The sequence below is a fragment of the Propithecus coquereli genome, unplaced genomic scaffold (assembly GCF_000956105.1).
Source record: "Propithecus coquereli isolate 6110/MARCELLA unplaced genomic scaffold, Pcoq_1.0 Scaffold156, whole genome shotgun sequence".
NCBI classification, from domain to species: domain Eukaryota; kingdom Metazoa; phylum Chordata; class Mammalia; order Primates; family Indriidae; genus Propithecus; species Propithecus coquereli.
This window is the reverse complement of record NW_012140080.1, coordinates 4,729,186-4,750,816: the sequence shown is the minus strand read 5'-3', so window position 1 is coordinate 4,750,816 and position 21,631 is coordinate 4,729,186. Positions and strand designations below refer to the sequence as shown.

The 21,631-nt window shown below is 42.2% G+C and overlaps 2 protein-coding genes across 2 annotated transcripts in view; both read right to left on the bottom strand.

Moving 5' to 3' along the window:
* The window catches only part of LOC105807372 (cyclic AMP-responsive element-binding protein 5), a 381,115-nt gene extending 370,035 nt beyond the window's left edge, over positions 1-11,080 (bottom strand). Inside the window, exon 1 of the mRNA XM_012640747.1 lies at positions 10,684-11,080. Within this exon, the coding sequence (XP_012496201.1) occupies positions 10,684-10,686 (3 nt within the window). The 5' untranslated portion in view covers positions 10,687-11,080. The remainder of the gene's footprint in view (positions 1-10,683) is intronic.
* A 1,776-nt stretch (positions 11,081-12,856) lies between these two features.
* On the bottom strand, positions 12,857-18,449 carry LOC105807320. The gene is made up of 3 exons (XM_012640676.1): positions 18,434-18,449; positions 14,210-14,263; positions 12,857-13,732 (listed from the first exon to the last, which is right to left on the bottom strand). The coding sequence occupies exons 1-3, from the start codon at positions 18,447-18,449 to the stop codon at positions 13,155-13,157; spliced, it is 648 nt and encodes a 215-aa protein (XP_012496130.1). The 3' UTR covers positions 12,857-13,154.
* Positions 18,450-21,631: the final 3,182 nt, after the last annotated feature.

Here is a 21,631-nt window from a genome sequence, read left to right as displayed (position 1 = left end):
CAAATCAAGGGTAATGCCTACAATAGCAAATCATTAGTGAGTGCAACATGTATGTATCTATTTTTAAGGGTAGCCTTATTTTGCTGTGTTTTGCTGACTTTGTTCATACCTGGTAATATGTGGACCCCCATGTCTGAAGACTTGTTTCAAGTTCTTCTGGGGGTCCATCAGAGGTTTATTTTTACCACATGCTAAGAATGTCTGGCTATAATCCATATCACCTCCGATCTGCCAGTTCTTACAGGGTCCCACTGCTACTTGACCTGGGTGCTGCCCTCTTGATGGGCACACATGCTGTTACGGGTTGAATTACGTCTCCCCCAAAAGAGATACGTCAGCATCCTAACCCCCAGCACCTCAGAATGTGACTTTATTTGGAGATAAGGTATGTATAGAGCTAATCAAATTAAAATGAGGTCATTAGGGTAGGCTCTAACCCAATATGACTGGCATCCTTATAAAAAGAAGAACTTGGAGACAGATAGACAGAGGCAAGACCATGTGAAGACACAGAGAAGGTGGCCCTCTGCAAGCCAGGTAGAGAGGCCTGGAAGAGATTCCTCTTCACAGCCTTCAGAGGGACCCAGTCCTGCTAAAACCTTGATTTCTCACTTTTAGCCTCCAGAACTGTAGGAGAATAAATTTCTGTTGTTTAAGATACCCAGTTCATGCTACTGTGTTATAGCAGCCTCAGGAAACTAATATACCTTGCCCTGCCTTGGACCTTCCAGAAGGCCAGAGCTGTGGCTGCCTTGGGAGCAGAGGAGGAGAGGGTGCCTCTCTCCCTGTGGGTGCTACTCTCTGGTAGAAGATACCAGAACTGTACTGCCGTGCAACCCAGTGAGTGCACTGCAGCTTTCAGTCATAGCTGCTCTTTGAGTTTTTGCTCACAGTCACTTTCTGTTCTCTTCTGAGGGTGCAGACACAAGCCCGTGGGGCACTGGGCCAGAACCCTCCCCTTTCCAACACCACAAAGGATGATCCGGACTTTGTCATGGGGTCAGGCTTGTCCTGACTCCATCTTCCCCTAGAAGGAGTAGCTCCCTCTCCCTTTCCCTCATCTTCCAGTTAATTAATCCTTCAGCCATGCTGATCTTACCTCTTTCATGGCTTTTGAATCTGGCACCATCATAGCCCGAGCTCCCACCACCTCTTGCCTGGACAAGCACAATAGCCCCCAACTGGGTTTTTTGCCTCCAGACTTGCACCCCTTCACCCCCTCCTGAAATACTAAATTGCAGTGACTTATTTGGTGTCTCTGCTCACAGTAAGTTTCTCTGTGAGGAGAGGGACTCTCTTTGATTTTGATCATGTATCCCTACTACCTGGCACATAATAGATGCTCAGTAAATAGTGAATGAAGGAAGGGAGGGAGGAAGGAAGGGAATTTAGGCTCAAGCAGGGCTCTGATATTTTGAATTAAAGAGAACTTCTTCATTTATTTATGGTTATTGCTACTTCTTAGTAAAAAAAGGCACACTTGATTCCATAAGTATGTGTGGCTAGCAGGAAGGGGCAGAGATGAAGGACAAAAAGGAGCAGGAGAAAGGAAGAAGGCAGAGAAAGATACCTGAATTCTACTTATATGTCTGGCACTTGCTTTAGCGGGCACTCCACATACCACTTAAGCCCTGTGATTCTTGGTTTCTTCATCCATCAAATGGGAATGATAATATCTGTCCTGCATATTTCATTGTGTTGTTATATTACCCTAATAAGGTAGTTTCTATGAAATTACTTTGAAAATCCTAAAATGTAAAGTGTTATTAATCAGTGGTTGTCTCAGTGTAGGCTATTGAGCAAACAGGCAGTAACCCTCACAGAGAAACACACATGACAATCTAAGTAATGTTAGTGGTCATTCCTGATTACGCACATTAGCATCAGTTCATCACTCAATTTTCTTTTTTAGCGTAATATATATAATGTATTCGCAAACACGTGTAGGTTGAACTCATATTCAGCCATGGCGATTTCAGGTTTGTGTCCGTGTAACTATAGCATTGGTAAAGCGTCTCAAGAATCACTGAGCCCCGAGAATTTTCATTCTGGAGTCCATGGCTTTTAGGTCTATGAACCTTCTCATGAATATCTGCCTATGTGTCACTTTTCTGAAAACTGGCTCCCAGCCTTTACTCAATTGCTTAAAAGGTCCACAATCCAAAAATGCCAGGAGCAACTGGCCCAGCCCTCCTTCTCACTGCTTCTAGAAACTCTTCTTATAATAGTTCTGACACTCCATTAGTGACTCTAGGGAGGTCACTAATTTCTGAGATAGTCCATCCCATTGATGTATAGGTCCACTTGTTTCAAAATTCTTCCCTTTTTGAAGGCAAAATAGCAAACACAGCAAACCCCATCCCTTTACACAGCAAACCCTCTTCCTCCTCCCCTCCTCCAGTTTTCACTGTTTTTCCCTGAAGCACAGAGAATACATAGAAAATAGTATGCTCCTTGTCCACAGAATCTCCCTTGATACTATGCACAAGTCTGAGCCTCCTCCATTCCAAGTCAAATATCTCTAATTTCCTCCACCTATGATCTGCTTCCAGAACTTTCAACTCCCAGATTGTCCTGCACTAAACAATTTCTCACTGGTCAGTGTCACTGTGAAGCACGGGTTTATATTCCCTTGCTTAAACTACAAGGCTGCTTTACTAGACTTTTTCATTGATCTCACTTGAGTATATCCCTGTGCTGAGAAAGGCATTCAAGTAAATCCAAAAAGAACGCTCAAATAAGGCCAAATGGTTGTGTTTTCGAATTAAATGGTATAGCTTTCTATACCCAGGACTCACCCAGATCCAAGTCAATCCCCAGAAAGGAGGCCCTGGATTCTCCTATGTGTAGAATCACGTCACACGCACACACATAATGCACACACACGCGCACACACACGTCACCTCTCTGCATTAGCCCAGTGTGCAAAACTCCTCCTTAGATTTTCGACCCACCCATTATGACACTAAAACCACTGCACCTAAATTGAAACAAATGGTCTATGCATTCTATTTCCCCATCTGAGGAATGGGTACAAAAAAACCTTATTCCTTTTTTTTAATAACTATAGCAAAATAGTAAAATATATATAACATAAAATTTACTACTTTAACCATTTTTAAGTGTAGAGTTCAGAGGTCTTAAGTATATTCACACTGTTGTGCAATCATTCTCCAGAATCCTCTATTTTTTAAGCAAGTATTAAATAACTAAAACTATGTAAAAGAGTATAATACTTCCTAAATAGATCTCCTAAAATATTTGCTTAATATCAAATAAAGATAACACATCCACATGACTTACTCTTACAGCCTTCCTTTTATAGATACAACAGTGTTTGTAGTGTTTGTGCTTAAAAAAAAAAAATCCCTGGAAAGGATAAAAATGAACCCTGGTTTAAAGAGTTAACCTGTCTGTATTAAGAATGTCCCTTCCAAAGAGAAGGTCAAGTAATTATGCGTAATTTTTTTTCTCCATGATTTTTGTAAGTGCTCTGAAGCACATGAAAAAAAAATTGTACTTTGCCAGTGCTGCCTTCATCCAATAGGCAGACATCACTGTTTTGTTTTGGTTTTTTAATGTTTTGAATGATTTGGAGATTAGCACGGGTATTTAGCAAAAAGCACAATTTCAAATTACACGCTGCTTCATAGTGCCAAAACATTATGCACCATCATCTTTGATGACGTCAACACAGCACAGCCCTAAGAATGGTGGTTGTTAGTCATCTGGCTTTGTGAAACTGGAAGACAAAATTGTAAACAGTGTGTGCTTAGACAGGCCTCATTATAAAAAAAGAATGTCTTAAAAATGATTTCAATTTTTTTAAATAGAATTATATCTTTTAATCAATAATATATATATTTACGTCAATGTTACAAATAGATACTTGCCCCAAAGGAGTAACAATTTATCCATGGGCATCCTAAAAAAGATGATAAGCACATTTGCAAGTATATACCTTAGTCACATTCTGGTCCTCATTGGCCCAGGTTTTTATCTATATACATATTTATTTACATATAAGCATAACTACCGTAACCAGGTATGTGTGGATGTCAAAATTGTTTTAACTTCAACATAATGCTTAGAAAATAATTGCTCCTTGGCATTGGTCACAAATTGCACTATCTATCATGGCTTTTATCTCTCACTGAAGACACAGAAGTGCAGACAGAAACTGCAAAAGGCCGGGTCCAACCTATCGTCATTATTGGGAGAAAACAAAACCCAAATACTCAAAAGCAGATGGCTCCAGACCAAGTACGAAGACAGTACACTGGCACAGCAAAGGCTAAAGTGTCTTATTAAAGATAGTTCAGGAACTAGGGCTAGACTCTATCTTGCTCAACAAATGAATACCTAAAGCCCTTCACCTTCAATCTCCAAAACTGATGAGCAATTTACGTCATTAATCTCATTGTCTCTCCACACTGTCTTTTAACAGTCAATCTCAAAGTAGCCTGAGAGAAAGTTTTCCCAGATACCACCAAAAACACAGGTTTGCAACAGATGTCTCTATACAACTTTTAAAGTAGATCTCATGTTAAGAAGTTAATATACTTTTATGTATTTGTTAATCAATCCAAGTACACGTAGCCTGAAGCAGGGGAGCAAGAGCTGTTAGCAAGGAAACCATCTGAGTGCAAATAATGCATGGGAAAGCATTGGAAAGAATGTTATTTATAAATCCAAAGACAAACGCAATAGTACAAACAATTGGAAAAGCCCCACCTGGAAGCCACCCAGCATAGTGCTTGTATTTAGATTACATGGCACTAATAAATGTGAGCTTTTTTCTCGTACTGACCACCCATCTAATCAATGAGCAAGATGCCTAGCCTTGTCAATCCCTTGTTTTCTCCATCTGTAATATGGGGATTAGGGCTATATGTTAGTAAATGGAGGCTAAAATTCCTTCAATGAATGATATTACAGAAAACACAAATATTATTTCCACAAAATGTAAAAAAAAGTCATTACTTTTGTATCTAAAACTGGTTTAAAGTCATGTTTTAAAAGCACGTGGTGAAATAGACATGCATTTGGAAATAGATGGCTCTGCAGGGGATAAGGAGAGAGGGTCAGCGTGGAATGACTCATGAGTTCGGGAATGCAGAGGCTCTGCACAGCACGAAGTCACAAGGGACCCACACCAAGGTCTCTCCTCCCCTCCACAAGCAATGCTGTTTCTTGACAATGCAAGGAGCTGTGTAAGGAGTTTGGAAATTATTATTTTTTATTTCATGGTTCTTTACATCCTTTAGTGAATGAACAGACTGATACATTGTAAAAAAAAATTAAAATAAAACATTCTGGTGTGCATCAAGAAATATTGATCCTTCGAATATTTTACAAGATGACAAAATATAATGAATACCTTAAGTCTAGGACGTTATAACTAACACCTTGACATGAGCAAGTTTGGTCCAGGCAATGACACAAAGCTTGTTAAAAGCTTGGAGGGAAGAAATTCTAGGGGATCCAGATGTCTTAAATGGAGTAAGATTTCCCCTCCCAAAATAACTAAAAGCAAGTATTATCTGGGGCAAAGATGTAAGCTGGCAAAATACTGTAACTAAAATGTGGATATCTTGACCTTTTCCAAAACAGAGGGTTTCTACAAGGTTGCATGTAAATCAAATCCTAAATTAGGATTTCTAGGGAAGCAGACCATTTAAAAAACCCAAATTTGAAATTTATTAATATACAAAACAGAGCTCATGTGTGGTACAAAATACTGTCTTCTAAATTATTCCTTCTGTACATTTTAATTTTTATTAGTTATATTTTCTTAAATATGTTTTGTAGGGTGCAGCATGCCTATAACAACTGCTTGCTGCCCTTGAACTCTGAATGAACACTTTACTGCAATCCCTTTCCTTAAATAGAATCATAGAATATTAGCAGAGAAGATTCCTTAGAGATCATTTAGAACTACAGTTCTCAGCCTTTGCTACACAGTAGAAACACTTGTGGAACTTTTAAAATATACAGAGGCCCAGGCCTTCACCCCAAACCAATTAAATCAGAATCTTGGGGTAGAGGAATATCAGTATTTTTTATAAGCTCCACAAGTGGTGGGATCAAGAACCACTGATACAAACTTGCATTGTCTGATACCATAGTCACTGGCCACACGTGGGTCTTGAGCACTTGACATGTGGCTAGTCCAAACTGAGATATGCTACAGTTGTAACATAGACACTGGATTTCAATGATTTAGAGAAGAAGAAAGAGAAGAAGAAGTAGGAGAAGAAGAAGGAGAAGGAGAAGGGGAAAGAAAAGAACAGAAAAGGAAAGGAAAAAGGATGAAAGAATGTATAGATTGATTATCTGTTGAAATTATAATATTTTGGATACATCGGGTTAAATAAAATATGCTATTAAAATTAACTCCATCTGTTTCTTTTCACCTTTTTAATGTGGCTAATAGAACATTTAAAATTACATATGTGGCTCCCACCATGGGCAGTGCTGGTTGAGCCCAATACTCTTGTATTACAAATGAAGAAACTGAGGCAGAGAAGCATAATGGCAGCTCTTTGGGGATGGATTCCCCCTTCCAGTCTTAGGCTTTTCCTGTTGCCGTACACCACACTGTCGCAGAGCCAATGGCAGAGCCTGTTAAGCTATCGGTTGGATTTCAAACTCTCCCTCTCTCTCATTTGTCTCACTAATTGTTTCTTCTAACAGTTGATACTTAAAAATGTATTTTACTTATGGAAAATATCCCCTCTCTGCTGTGCATACATTTGTGATTTGTTATTGCAGGGTTATTGGTAAAAGCAGGGTAGCTGGAATGGATATTAAAAAATAAATCCAGGCAACACGAGCATAAGGCAAGTGCAGAAAATGGAAGAAGAGAATCGTATACCACGCTGTAGTTTAGAAATGACCCTGGAGGCCCTCAGCCTTCTGAGAGCCATCTTCAACACAGCATACGTCCCTGCTCAGAAGCTGGAGCCTACAATATTGGTTTTCCTCCTAGGAGTCAATGTTTTTCTGGACAACGTTGTCATTGCTGTGAGGCAAAGCAGGCTCTTCACAATGGCGCACCACATCACAGCGAGGTACCCTGGTGGAAATGGACTTTATCCTCAATGCCTTCTACCCTCTGATGCATGGGTTATTAATACCTGGCCATTCAGAAACCAAACTTACTTAAAGAAGAAAATCTTGTTTTGATAAAGTGAAATGGTCCTACCAGATCTAGCAAGTGGAAATTAAATGTATTTCTTCTAATAATCAGCTAATTCAAACAAAAACAAAGATTTTTTTTGTTGCACGTGTTTTCCCCCTTGGGAAGTGAGGAAGGAGAGAGACAATTGCATAAAACTGGCCTAAATGTGTTATATTTGAGAAATCATTTCTGCAACACAGGAGCTCTTCAGTGTAATAAAAGAATAAAAGAGATCTGAATTCTGATACAATACCTTTATGCAAAAAGCTGGAAAGGAAACCTATAGGTCAGGCCAAACAACGCATACAGTAGATGCATTCGAGATTTTATTTAGATATTCTTGTTTCCCATCCTAAATACAGCATAGCCTAAATATCATCTTAAATCAAATGTTTGGAGTTCTGCAGCCCTCTGTGTTGCATGCATGATTTTTATTAGCTATTAATCAAGTTTTGCCACTTAAACCTCAAAGAGCGTACTTCCAGACTCAACTCATTCCTTACCAACTCCAAACACTCTCATATACAACGAAGAAAGATAATATATTATAGACAGGTCCTGGGCAAAAGTACATCTGCTGGAAAGAACATAGCACTTGTTGCTTTATTGGAGAAACAGAAAGATTATTTATTTTAACTTTAAATAATTTTTTGGATACCTTCCTCAAACATAATAAAGAAAAGGCAGGAAATAAAGAATGTCACTACCTTGTTCTGAGACAGTCTTTTAGAGCATGTTTAGTTTTGCCTGGCTTTTCTCTCAAATGGAATCTGGCTGGTGTAGTTTTATAGGGCATGCCTAATGATGATGGAGAAGAAGAATTTAAGTTAAAATCCATTAAGGAGGCCCATATTAGAAAAATTAGCATTGCAGACATTAAATAAGAATAAATAGAATAAAAACTACAGTTTATTTGGTCAGGGCATTCATTCAAAAAAGAGCTGATGAAACTTTGACTTTGAAAGGTTAGCAGTCAAAAGGCTTGGAAAGGGCAAAGTGGCCAAAGCCAAGGGTTATGCGCCATTCACGACAAGGGCATTTATGGCAGCCTGGCTCATGGTAAAAGCACCAGACCTGGAGGCAGAGATCAGGCTTCTTGGCCTGGTTTGGCAGTCGTTAGCTCTGGACATGGGTGAGCCAGGGGACACCACCAGACCTTGGGTTCTCCTCTGTAAAATGAAGAAGTTGGGCTATAAGCAGGAGAAATTGTATCATTTTCTCTCCTAGCTCCAGTATCTGCATAAAGCTACAAGCCTTTCTACCTCACCATCACAATCTCTAGGCCAAAAGGGGTCCCTCTAAGATCAGTTCAGGTCAAATACAGTTTCAATCCTCATTAATTTTAGGGTAGAGATTAGAAACATGAAGAAACCTTAAGGAAATAGAAGAAAGCAACTGAAATATGTATTTTTTAAGTGATTGATTCTGATCTATTTCTCAAGAAAAAGGGGAGGGCAATAGAGTGAACTTAGAAGAAAGAAATACCGAAATGTCAATGTAATATATATTCAGAAATTTATCCTAAACTTTATGCTTTGTTAATACTTTGAAAGTCCCAGAGTCCTCAATAAGAGCTTAAAATTTGTACTCATGTCTCTGAAAGAGTGTTATCACTACCTGAAAATTTCTAAAAGCCTTCTCTCTCTCTCTCTTTTTTTTTTTTAATTTTCTTATGTTAAATCCATGATTTGTGATTCCCAACAATGGAATACTAATGGATGCTCAAAAAACACTAACTGCCCATTTTTTTCCTAATTACAAAATGTACTAACTCTTTAGTGAAAACATTAAACATGATGTCATTTTTAAAGTGCCAGACTTTCAATTTAAAGCATTGCCACGAAATAGATGGCTTATTTAGTTTACAAATAGCGACACAAAAAGGTTCTTCTGTGTCTTTAAGTCTGCTTAACATTTGTGAAAGCACTTCTTTCTCACACTTAAATATCGGAGACTACTGCCCCCCAGTTTATTACCTTATCTCAACTGTATAATTTTCTTAAATAGAATTCAGAGAAATAGTCATAGATTTAAATTTTTAAACACTAATTTATAAAAGCATTGGTTGATTCCCATAAAACAGCTGGTAGTCAAACTGGACAAGATAATGAATTGACTGAGATCATTGTTCCATCTTCATCCAAGAAAGCTGCCTCTAAAAAAAGATCTTAAATTGCTATAGAAATCCAATTTGTAAGAGGCAAAAGAAGCATATAGATGGGAAACACCAGCCATGATCGCATTAATTTTATGACTAACGGCATTGCTTTGAAGTAAAGAAGAAAAAGAGAAAAGATGACAAAAATAATAAGTCCACTCCAATCCCAATTTTAATCTAACAACCCAGCCAGAAGAAAACCAGCTACAAATACGAAGTTCACATTGTAGGGTTCCAGTGAACATCACATCCCCACGAAATAATTTCCAGCTTAATCAGAAGCAAACTCCAATGCTAAGGAAATACTACAGGATACTGATGCATCATTGCTGAAAAGTAAATTATAGTAAGAAATCAGGAGACTGGGAACTTGACATCGGGTACAAATAGCCATAGAAACTCCATGATTGATTGGTTTTGAATGTGCAGGTGTGGGAAATAGTTCAACTTACTAGAATTGAAAAGCTACACAGGAAAAGTCTCTGACAAACTACCATTTGTTTAAACATCTAGTCAAATAAAAGCTGCAACATAACAGAAATATAGAAGTAAAGGCATGGTTTCCACTTTTTTTGTGGGAATGTTATACGCTCAGGTATAAAAATTATATAAAGTCACCACTGACTTCTAATTGACAATTTATGGATGTCCACAATTTACATTCAAAAACAGTTGACTTGGAGGTATTATCAATTGAGCAAATATGTTTTAGCTGAGTAAAGTTGAAAAATAAAAATTGTTACAAATCAGTAAGAATTTTAAAATAACACATCTATATAAAATGCTACAAGCAAAGGAAAATGAGAAAAATCTATGGGGACACACAAATGAGTTCTTTTATTGATTTCTTTTTAAGTTTTAAAACTAAAGTAATAGCTGATGTTCAACAGCATCCTTCCTCGGGGAATAAACACCTAGGTTTGGAGGTGGAAAAATGGTTTTATTGTTCTGCTTTTAATTTTTAGGTTTCTTTTTAAAGAATTCCTTTCTTATTGAAATTTAAATAGTTATTGAAGTCATTCATGAAAGCTCGTGGAAAGGGGAAAGCTTACCTGACACATTACTTAACATGTTTCATAGCTTCCCCACCATGCAGTTCACATGCTCATGAACATATTTCACCCCAGAAATAATGGTCTTATTCACAAAACACACACACACACACACACACACACACACACACTTCCACATAAAATTCTACAAGTCCCAGGCAACGTTAAAATTCCCGTGCAAAATCAGAATTCCATTTCTGAATTCTACCTATGAAAATACAAGAGTGGTCCCATTTAACCAAGTGCAAAGTTCTCTCTCTGCTTAATAAGCATAATAAACATCATCTTACCATTATCTGTTGAATAAAAGCAGCAACGTGTTGCTTCCTGCAGTCACCAAATCAAGTTTTTTCTTCCTTTCTTTCTAGTAACTTCTTTTTCACCAGCAAGATTAGGAAGAAAACAAACCTTTGAGCATTTGCCTCAGTATTTCAGATCAGAAGATTGTGTAACTAGCTCTTAGCAAAAAAAGAATAGGTCTGGTATTTCACAATTACTTCTGCAACCCAGAGGTACCTCCTGGATTCTCGTTCCTCCTTTCCTCCTTCGTTCTCTAAGTTTCTTTTAGTAATGAGACTAATTTTTCCAGTCGCCTTGAACTCCCTAGATCTAACTGACATGGAAAATGTGACTAAAAATTGGTAGAACTGTCTAGCCTCCAATCCTACACAGAATCAACTTTGTTGTGTTGAAGAACACCTCGCAAGCAGCTACATGCTCAGTTTATACTCCTGCACTACGCAGCACAGAACACCAAATAACAGTGCGCCATCTAGTTAGCAAGCTGCAATCTCCATCCTACAAGGGGGGACACTTTCAAACCCTGGGAGTTAAGAACTTGTCAGGGGCTCAACTGCTCTAAAGGTCCAATTGTTTATTTAAATAAAAAAAAATATCGCTACTGAGATAATCCACATCTAGTGGATATGGGAAAATTTAGGTTATAATGGCACTACAAACTTTTACATCTAACTTTGATTTACAAGATAAAAGCAAGTTTTAAATTAAAAGGGCTTTCTGTTAATAGAGCTTATTATTCTGAAGACGGGAATGATTTTCTTCGAAAGTTGTCCCTGGGTGCATGCCTATTATCTTTGCTTTTCCCCTTCCACTAATGAGCATTTATCTAAAGAGCCTGTTAATCCTCTGATGTGTGCTTCTGGTCAGAGGTAACAGTTTGAATAAAACCACTAATCACTGATCACTAAATCACTGATCATTAATCACACTCTCCAGTGCCCGTGACCGGGCCATTTTTTCCTGAAGGTCTATGCATCACAAACAAGAAGTTCAACATTCTTGATGCACATGTATTGTGTGGGGGTTATGCTATTGCATCTCTAGATGTGAATAAATGATAAATACTGCCACGAACTTGGGGGAAGGATGTCAATTAGACCCCAGACAGGAGTTTCACAAATGCCTACCCTACAGCATGGCTTTCACTTTGAAGAAAGTAGATCTGATTATAACAAAACATGTGTTCTTCAAGAAATTCCCACATATTCAGAATATAAATTTTCCTTTATTTTTCACCAACTGCAAATCAGAGAGCACTCAAATCCCCTGTCCCCCTCCATTCAAAACTCTGTTAATAAAATTTTTATTTAATTTCTGCTGCACACCTCCTTCCCTCGCCGCCCCGCCAAAAAAAGTTCTTTTTACTTTCATCCCTTGAACAAATCATACACGGGGTTTTTATTTCAACTACCAGATACGCAGATTCTGATTCAATTCAATGACTTACGTATTTAACTTCCTCTTTATATATAGAAACTTAAGGTTAAGAGCTAGAAAGTAACACACGCACCAATTTACTGTATGGTACTTTAGCTTCCACGACTCACATTCCCTCACTTTGGAAATGAAATGTTTAATCTTGATCCTTTCAGCTGCACTCTATTTAGTCAGCAACCGCGCTTCTCGGTCTCCCCGCTTCCGCTATGGGGTTCCAGGCAGGCGCTACGTAAAGTTAAGTACTTTGTTCGCAGTGGGCGTATTGCTTTCCTAAGTCAGTCACCACCGCGGGGACACAGTAGGGTCATAACGCTTCTAAGCGTTTCCTGAGATGCCTTTTCTATCAGCGCTTAGCATTGTCGTCCCGGAGAAGAGGGCTTGCTGATGCCTTTCTTAAATAATGGAAAAGGGCAGATTGTGAGCTGGTCAGGTACTGAGGTCCCCTCAGACACCAGAAGCTCTTACCCACACTCCAGGGACAGTGTTCGCCCCGGGGAAAGCTGTAAAAGGCGGGGGCGGAGCTAGAGCGATAACGGTGTGGGCGGGGGAGGGGTGGAGAAGGAGGGGTCGGGAAAGGGGGCAACATAGATGCCCAGGGAGCCGGCGATTGCACGAGTACGTGGGGAGGGGGGGGCTGGTGGAAAGCAGATTGCTTTGTCAGCATTCTAAGCTACTGAACCTTTGAGTATCTGAAGCCGTTAATCAAACACTTACTGGCCTGCAGAATGACGTAATGGACCTGTATCCAGCCTTTATTCCTTGACACATGTCAGAGAAGGAGGGAAAAATAAAAATCAAACACACTCTGCAGACTCTGACAAGGACATATACAAGCAGCCCACTCCAGTTCCCGGCCTTGAACAAGCATCAAGTGGGCTTGTCACCCGTTCACGGAAAGTTGGGGGGGTGGACAAGGAGGGCTTTATCTACCAGACACCCCCTGGAAATTAATCTGTGGCAAAGAAGAAGCGGGATGCAGCCTCTGGGAGAAAACATCTCCTTGGCTCCTTTGCGTCTTGCCCCTCTAAGAACTTCGTGAAAGTTTAAACGGTTCTGCCGAGAATCTGCCGCAGAGGAGGGCTCCGCCGCCGGGTCCTGGGAAGTGCCTGGGTGCCGCTGCGGCTCGAGCCCGAGCTGTCACTTGGGGCAGCGGCGGGGAAGAGGTAGTGATGCCAGCGAGAAAGGAACCGAGGCAGGAGGCGGCTGGAGAAGGGAACGCGAGCAGAGAGAGCCTCGCGACTCTCCAGCCTGGAGCGCCTGGAGCGAAAGCCAAGCGCCCTCCGAGGGCGACCGCCCCTCGCCGGGCGCGCGCGCCCACCAGCTGCGGCGGCCAGCCCTGCGGGAGAGGTGGCACCGGCAGGCTCGGCACCCCGGAAGAGGGCGAGCCCCCTGCGCGCTCTCGCGCCCGCCCGCTAGGTGACCCGGCATCCTCGCCGCGCCCGCTGGAAGTTTGCAAACTTTCTCCGGGGGTTCCGCCGCATCGCTGGGAAGCTGGGGACGCAGCGGGGGGAGTGTTCCTGTCTCTCCGTCTCCGCTGCCGCCGCCGCTGCCGCCGCTGCCGCTTGACCGCACTTCTGGAGGGTTCCGCACCTTGCCAGGTCTCTGGAGGCAAACACACACCCCCGATTCATAACTGTTCCCCGTGTCAGGGAAACTCACGCGCGCTCCCACACACGCACGCACGCCGGGGCGGACACGGCGCTTGCTCCACGTTAGCATCCCTCCGGTCGCACGGCGCGGCGGCCACCGAGACGCGCTCCGGGACTGACACGGCGTGGGGTCTCTGGGGTGGCCTCGGGACACAGCAGAATTCCATAGTCCACCAGCAGTTGGGGCCGGACTTCCCTCTGGTCCGCCAAAATGTTTACAAACACGGATCACCCTCCAAAAAAATGCATCGCATCTTCCCTACTCCTTGCCCTGTGACCTGCCCACTGGACCAAGTAACCTCGCGGCTGCCGCCGAGAACCAACCCCTGCAAACAAGTACGCTCCCGAGATGGCTCCCGCGGCAAGTGCAACAAAAGTGGCTAAATGCAAAAGCCCCAGAAGTGGCCGAGCCGTATTTTTAGGAACTTACCAAACAAGTGTGGAGAAGGCAAGAGCGGAGCCCGGGTGAAGGGACCACGTTGGACTGAGCAAAGATTACAATACATTCTATTTAGAGTGCATTACATCACCCCCCCGGTGACGTCACGTGGGATTCCTGAACTTCTAAATCATTGCGGTCCGCGGGGGAGGGAGGGAGAGGGGCGGGGCCGGCGCGTCGAGGGGGCAGGCCCCGCCCCGGTCCCGCCCCGCCCCCGCCCCACGAGCAGACCCTGGTGCACCCGCCCCGGAGCGGCGGCGGCGGGGGCGACCGCGCAAGCAACAGCTTGCAGAGCCCAGCGCCGTGTGACACCGCTCCCTGACATTAGTGGTGTGAGTCAGCTTGGAAACAATCCTCAGGGTTTCAGACAGGACCACGGAGGAGGCGCGGACACGGGCTCTTCTTTCGGGAGGGCCTGGTGGGGTTTGAAAGGTGTAGGGCTGGGGGTCTAGGGGAGAGATGGGGAGGGAGATGCTGAAAGCTGTGGGGAGAGACTTCCTGCAAACAGAAATGCGGGACGCTCCTCCCTCCCCCCACCAGAAGGTGTCCAGCTCCTTTTTGCCTGCGACAGGCGTGACCTCATTACAGTGTTCCCTGCATCCTGGCTTCTCAGAGCACTCACTTGTCACCCCTTCTTCACCGCCCCCACTTCACCTCACCTCCAAGGAAATAACTTCCTTATGGTGCACACTCACATGAAATACACAGCCCCCACCCGTTCCAAGACCCCCGCTCCAAGTGTCGGAGAAGCTGGAGGGAGAGTTGCTCCTAAGGAGAAAGGTGAATCACGGCTAGAGCCAAGTGATGAGCCTGATTTAGACTCAGCGTCAGAGCTGAAAGAGCCTTTGGCTATCACTTCCAGAGTCTCCTCCGGTAACTGGCCCAAGCTTACCGGCTGGGAAGTGGCAGAGCCAGGGCCAGAATGCAAGATCCGGGCGCCTGATCTGCCGCGGGAAAGGAGCCTGGCGTCTTCAGCTTTGGCTGATCACCATCGCTATCACCACCCCCCAGGTGAATTTCCCTTAAGAAGTTCTCCCGGTGAGTAGGATTCAAAGGGAAGGCGTAGGCTAAATTTCAGCCCGATTCTAGAAACCCACTGTCATCTTTGCAGCAGCTTGTGCTTTACAAAGCACGTACAACCACGACAACAAGCCGGGTACGATAAGGAAAAGTAGGACAGGTGTTAAAATTATCCCATTTTACAGGTGTGCTAAGGCGGACTCCAGAAGGTTAGGGGGCTGGCCTGAGATCACTTGATAAACAAGGAGTGGCACTGGGACCACTCCAACCCCTGTTTTCAACCCCAAATCCCAGCTGGGCTCCTCTATAGAACCAGGGGTGAGCGTTCCCTTCTTGTGGATTATTGGTAGTTAGAACCTCTACTAAGAACATATTGGCCGGGAGATGGGGCTTTGGTTAGAAACCGTTTAGCCCTCATTGACGAATAATAATCATTCCTGACATTTATGTAACATCTGACATTTATATATTACTTCTCATCTCCACTCATCACAACTGTGACTGTGCAGTTTGCCAGAGAATCATGACTGGACTGGCTAGAAATTGTAGTGCTTTGCCTGGATTGTCACATACTTCTGAGCTGGCTTTGACATACTAACTGGAAAGGCTTTGTATTTTCTTTCTGTTTTTAAGGGTTTAAATGTTCCCTCCTCTTTGGTGTTCCTTGAAACCTCACAGCCTTACTCAGAACTCATTACTCAGTTTTCTACTTGTTCTTTTCCACGGATTGTCCTGAAGGAGCTGCAGAAGAAGGGCTCCAGTCCTAACCTGAATCTTAACCAATAAAACTTTAAGTATGACAGCTCAATCACCTGGGTTTATGGAAGGAAGCAGTAGCAGACCCAGAAAGTTTCCCTGCCCACATTCCAACTCGATTACCAGAATAGCCTTTTCTACCTCCCTCAAAGAAAAATGTGAGCCAGTGAAGGAGAAAACTAAAGGTAAAAAAAAGGGATATAGCTCAACACATCAGAGCTCAGCGTAAGAGCTTATCTTTCCCCCCAGCTGATATGTGTGGACCAAAGAAATCAAATGGAGACTGGAATAAGCAAAGCCAGGGTGATCAGCAAACATTTAATTCCCAGAATTCTCTAAATAGAAGCATATATATGTGAGTTTTAATGCAACTAGTTCATCATTTTCTAATACTATCCAAATCATTGATCAGTCTTTAAAAATTATTGCTGACCTTCTGTTTGATACTCTGCGACTAAACAATGCCCCTGTCTGAACCGTGATGTGACATAGAAACACACATCAAACTTTTCCAATGACTTCCCAATAACTTGATAATCATCAGGGTGCTTGGATTCTCAATAAGTAGAGAGTTTCTTTTAACATCAGCAGTTTTGTTCATGGTGCTAACCTCAGCTTCTGCTGAACCCATAGCAATTTCATTCAAAATGTTTCTAGCCATTTTATTACAGACTGAGATTTTTATGTATTTCAGATCTGTTACCAGCTAAATCACACACACACACACACACAAGACTTTTCTAAATGTAAATTGAAGAAGAGAGGTGGTATTTATGATGTGGGGACTCCAATGTCAGTCTGAATTCAAATCCTGGCTCTGCTACTTGAGTTTTAAATAACCTCGGAGTCTCAGTTTCCTCATCTATATAATCGGGATGGTGGTGATTATTATAGTAATTCAAGTTAAGAATTATATTACTCAAGTTAAGAATAGTGTTTGGCACAGGGCAAGTATTAATATTAATACTATGTAAGCACTCACCCTCTTTTTATTAATAAAAATATTGTGGCTCATGCTGTTATAGGTGGGCATTCAGTAATTTTAGCAAATTAACAAAATAAATGAAAAAGGAACCTTTTACCCCATAATTCCTCCAGCCCCACACTGCTTCTGCTGTGTTGTCTGTGCCAAGCAGCCTCTCATCTGTCAAACCATGCCAGCAAAGCCCTCACGTTTGTGTACTAATATTCCTGCCTGCCTTGTGCTCACCCAGTCTCTTCCAGGATTTTTCAGAGCCAAAATTTCCTGGAGGCTTCAGTTGCCAGGAGCAGCCATGCAAGGGGATCTCTAGGGGAACCTTAGCTGCTGGTGGCCATGGCCTGGGGCATTTGACCTCTGGGGAGCCAGGACCACCACCAGGAATGCCAACTCACCCACCCATTATGGCCTTTGGGTCATGTGGAGCCAGGGACCCTTATACCAGAACCAAGATAACTGGCTGGAGTACCACCTACCCAAGGTCCTCCCCAGTCTCACCCCAACCCCACCTACAGGGTAGGGATACAGGCAGGGAATAAGCCAGCCCTTGAGCTACCACTGGTGGTGTCAGGGAGGTTGGACCTGTGGGGAGGGGGGGCTGACTGGCACCTACACTAACCAATGAGAATAGATGAGACCACCTGCTAGACCACAGGTTAACCCTTTAGTTGCTGGATCATGGGGCAGTGGAAGGGAGTGGCCTGGGCAGCTGGGCCAGTAGGGAAGCGCTGGATATTCACCAACACCTAAGAATTTAAATATTTTAACAAATTGGTAGCCTTACTAGTACATGTCCACTGAGTATCAGGCCTGAATAGAGCCACCCCAAGGGGCCTCAGATGGGAAGAAATCCTTTAGCCCTGTGCTTTGGATCCAGTCATTTCCCTGACATTCAACAAACGTTGGCAGAGCTGCCTCGTGCTGAGGATTAAACATTTGAAAGAGGTTCCCTCCTTCCTACTTCCTAGGCTCCCACAGGAGTTCTTAAACTCCCACAAAAGTTCTCAAACTTAGGGGAGGAAGCAAAAAACACCTGGGCGACTTCTTAAAGGTAGTTTCTTGTGTCAGTCTTACCCAGGGTTTTCAGTTCTAATGTTTGGCATTGGGTCCAGGATTCTGCATTTGTGATTTTAATGCAAGCATCTGGAGACACCCTCCCCCCGCCACACACATTCACGCACACACTCATGCACGCATGCACACATGCACTTTGAGTGATTCCGGTTTAGGAAGTTCACAAATGGGCAGTCACCCAGGAGGAAGCTGGCGAAGGAACAGGAAAAGGGTCAGCCTGCCACACTCAAAAATATGACCCAAGGTTCATAGGCTTAAGACCAGTCCTCTAGCAGCTTCCCGTAAAGACGCACATACCTCTAGAGAAGGCTTCTCCTCATGCCTTCTGCACACAACGCTCAGAGTGACCTTTCCCTGTTAATTTTTTCATTTGAGGCTTTTCTTACCTGAGCTAACAGTCATGGTGGGAGGGGGGCTGCTGCAGCCCACTTAGGGGTTAAACCTCTAGCTATGGCCCCACTGGGCAGTTTCTGTCCCTTCTAAGATGGATCTTCACCAGGTTTCTTCATCATCTATTTGAAGGGATAAAGATTTCCAGATAAATGGAACTGTAAAATGCATCTGAAGACAGTCAAAACCATGGTATGGTTAGCTAACATTTACCAAGCATTTACTCCACGCCAAGCCTTGAGCTAAGGACTTTGTGTGTATTTTTCTCAGTTAATCCTCACAGCTCTGTGAGGCGGCTGGAACCATTCTCATTTTGCAATGAGGAAATCAAATTTTAGAGAGGGCAAATAACTTGCCCAGGATTGCACAGCTGGGGCATGGCTGAGCCAAGAGAAGATTCCACATCACCGGTGCCTGTTCTAGTGCCTGCCCCAGAGGCAGCCCATGCTATGGTAGTGCTGAGGCCAAGTGAGTCTGAGGATGCGAGAACCAGGAAAGCTGAGAGCAAGCCAGAGACTGGCACCGAGTGTAGAAAGCCACCAGCCTGTACCCACACTCTGTGTCTGGTTAACCAAGAGCTGCTCCAGACAGGGCCTGTTTCATGGCCTGCAAAGCCTGGTCACTCAGGGCCTCATGCTTAGAAGGGTCCCATACTTGGTTTAAGGCTCTGCTGTTGCTGTATCAAAATTCTTAATAATTTTATCTTTGAACTTGTGCTTTGCAAATGAAGCTAGGAGACGGATCACATGCATGGCAGAGGAGATTCATGTGCTGTGCATGTCTGTCCTTCCTTGCCCCTCCTGCTTGTGAGCACAGAATTCTGGTGGACCCAAGATGCATGAGGGTTCAGCAAGACTCAAATCAAGTACCAGGTTACACCTCTGACTGAGTGGGATGAAGTATGAGGATGGGCTGACAGCCCTGAGAGGACATGCTTCCCTTTCAAACCAAAAACTTTCATGGAATGCAGGAAAAAGGCAACGGCATTTCAAGAAACACAATTGAGGACCCCATCGTGCTAGACCCTTGTATTAGGCAAGTACATACACTGAAAATGATGACATAGAAGAGTAAGATGGGGCAGCCCATAGTTCCTTTTCCTTTCTGTCTTTCCTTTCTGCAGATAACAGAGTTGGCAGAGTGTGTGCACACCAAGAAGTAAAATAAGGTCAGTTGTGATTGTTTTGTGCAGTGTATCCACAGTTCTGGTTAGAACAAAATACATACCAGCTACGGAGTACAGATTGTGTGATTAGAGCAATTTCACACACATCAGCTGATCTTATATTTACATTTAAAACTGACATTGTACAATATAAAGGTGAATGCTGAAATTAGTGCTAATGGAGTATAATAACATTTTGATTTTTTGTTACTTAAAACGACATTAAATAGCAAATAAACCACACCGTGACAAGTCAAGAGATTGACTTTAGAAGAGAGGAAAAAACTTTCTATTTAATATCTTTCATGGCACTTTTTCCCTGCCTGTTTAACAAGAAGCCCTGCATTTTGGTTAGCACTGGGTTGGAAAATCATGTGTCAGGGCCCTGCCCACAGACATATGACTGATGCAGTCTACCTTGCTCCCAGTTCCACGCTCACCATGCTGACAGCAAAGCAGCAGATTTGACAGCCTCAGCTTTGTGACTTCCTAGATGTGTGACCATGGCCAGTTTTTTAACCTCTCTGAACTTCAGATTTTTCATTTATAAAATGGAGATAATATCAGCATCTACCTCCCCGGATATTGCAAGGATTAAACGAGTTAATATATATAAACTGCTTAAAACAATGCTTAGCACATAGTATTTACTGAAAAATGTGTTAGATACTATTGTACCTCATAAGCTTTGGGAAAGAATTTAATAAAAATAATTCAGTACTTAGCACTGTGCCTGGCATTTAGAATGTGCTCATAGTATTATGTAATAATTAGTTACATAAAATTGCACGTAAGATGTAATATTGAAGTTCTATGGATTAGAATAGAGGAATAAATCCAATTAGTCCTCAAATTGAAGGTCTTAGTATAAGCTATTTGTAATTGAAAGAGATGGTACCTTTAGATAAATAAATTTGCACTAAGTTCGTAGGCGACAGAGCAATTTTATACAGGCTGATGTTCTAGTTGAAGCCATCACAATTTATCCTTCTAGTCTTGACATACAAATGCATTTTTACACCAGTGGTTGTATAATTATTGACTTTAGTATGGTTTAGAGTTTCTAGAATCACATCCTGAAATCCTAACAGGTATAACTCAGAAATACCATGCTCTTGCATTGGCAGGGGGGATGCATATGAACTTCAAAATGTTGTTTAACAAGGGACAGTCAGGGCCGGGCGCGGTGGCTCACGCCTGTAATCCTAACACTCTGGGAGGCCAAGGCAGGTGGATCGTTTGATCTCAGGAGTTCGAGACCAGCCTGAGCAAGAGCGAGACCACGTCTCTACTAAAAAAAATAGAAAGATTGATCAACAACAACAACAAAAAAACAGGTACACAATGTCAAGCTTTTTCCTTTTCCTTTTTTTTTTAAGAGCAGCTCAATGATTTGGGGGGTTGGTTAATATAATACAGAGAACATAAGGGAAGAGTACAGAATGGCACTTAACACCAATGCCAGTATTTATCTCATTATGGAAATGTAATTCAACTGAGTGGAGTATCTTATCAAATTCTTGACTTAGTATTACTAATGGGCACAATTACACAATGAGCAATTATCAGATTATGCCTTTTGTTGATACTTATGACATCTAAATTACTGAATAAATTATTAATTCATTAATCAGTTAATCATAAATTGTGATTAAAATTATCAAATGAATTCTCAGCATTAATCAAAACTGTGTTGAAACATGTCTACCTAGAGAAGTAACACTCTACAAATATCACTAAATAATTTAGCTATAGTCTTTTTAAGCATTAAATTATACATCAAGTAGTCAAAGTGAATTTGAGAGTAAAAGTAAGGTATATTTTCTAAGCAACATTGATAATTTCTTAATTTGCAAATTTTTTATTGCTTATTTTAGGACTTGGGATAGTTTAAGATTTTTTGTTTCTATTCTTGTATCTTCTTCTACCACATAAATACATTGTTTGACAATTATAGAATGCAAATATTTTTAAATGCATTTAAGAATTTGGTATAAAAATCGATTGGTGCAGTGTATTATTTGTACTA

Excerpts from the sequence above, each read along its gene's own strand:
- LOC105807320 (XM_012640676.1), bottom strand. Across the intron at positions 13,733-14,209 it reads GCCTTCTCCACACTTGTTTG|AGACCTGGCAAGGTGCGGAA; the intron begins GTAAGTTCCTAA and ends GTTTGCCTCCAG.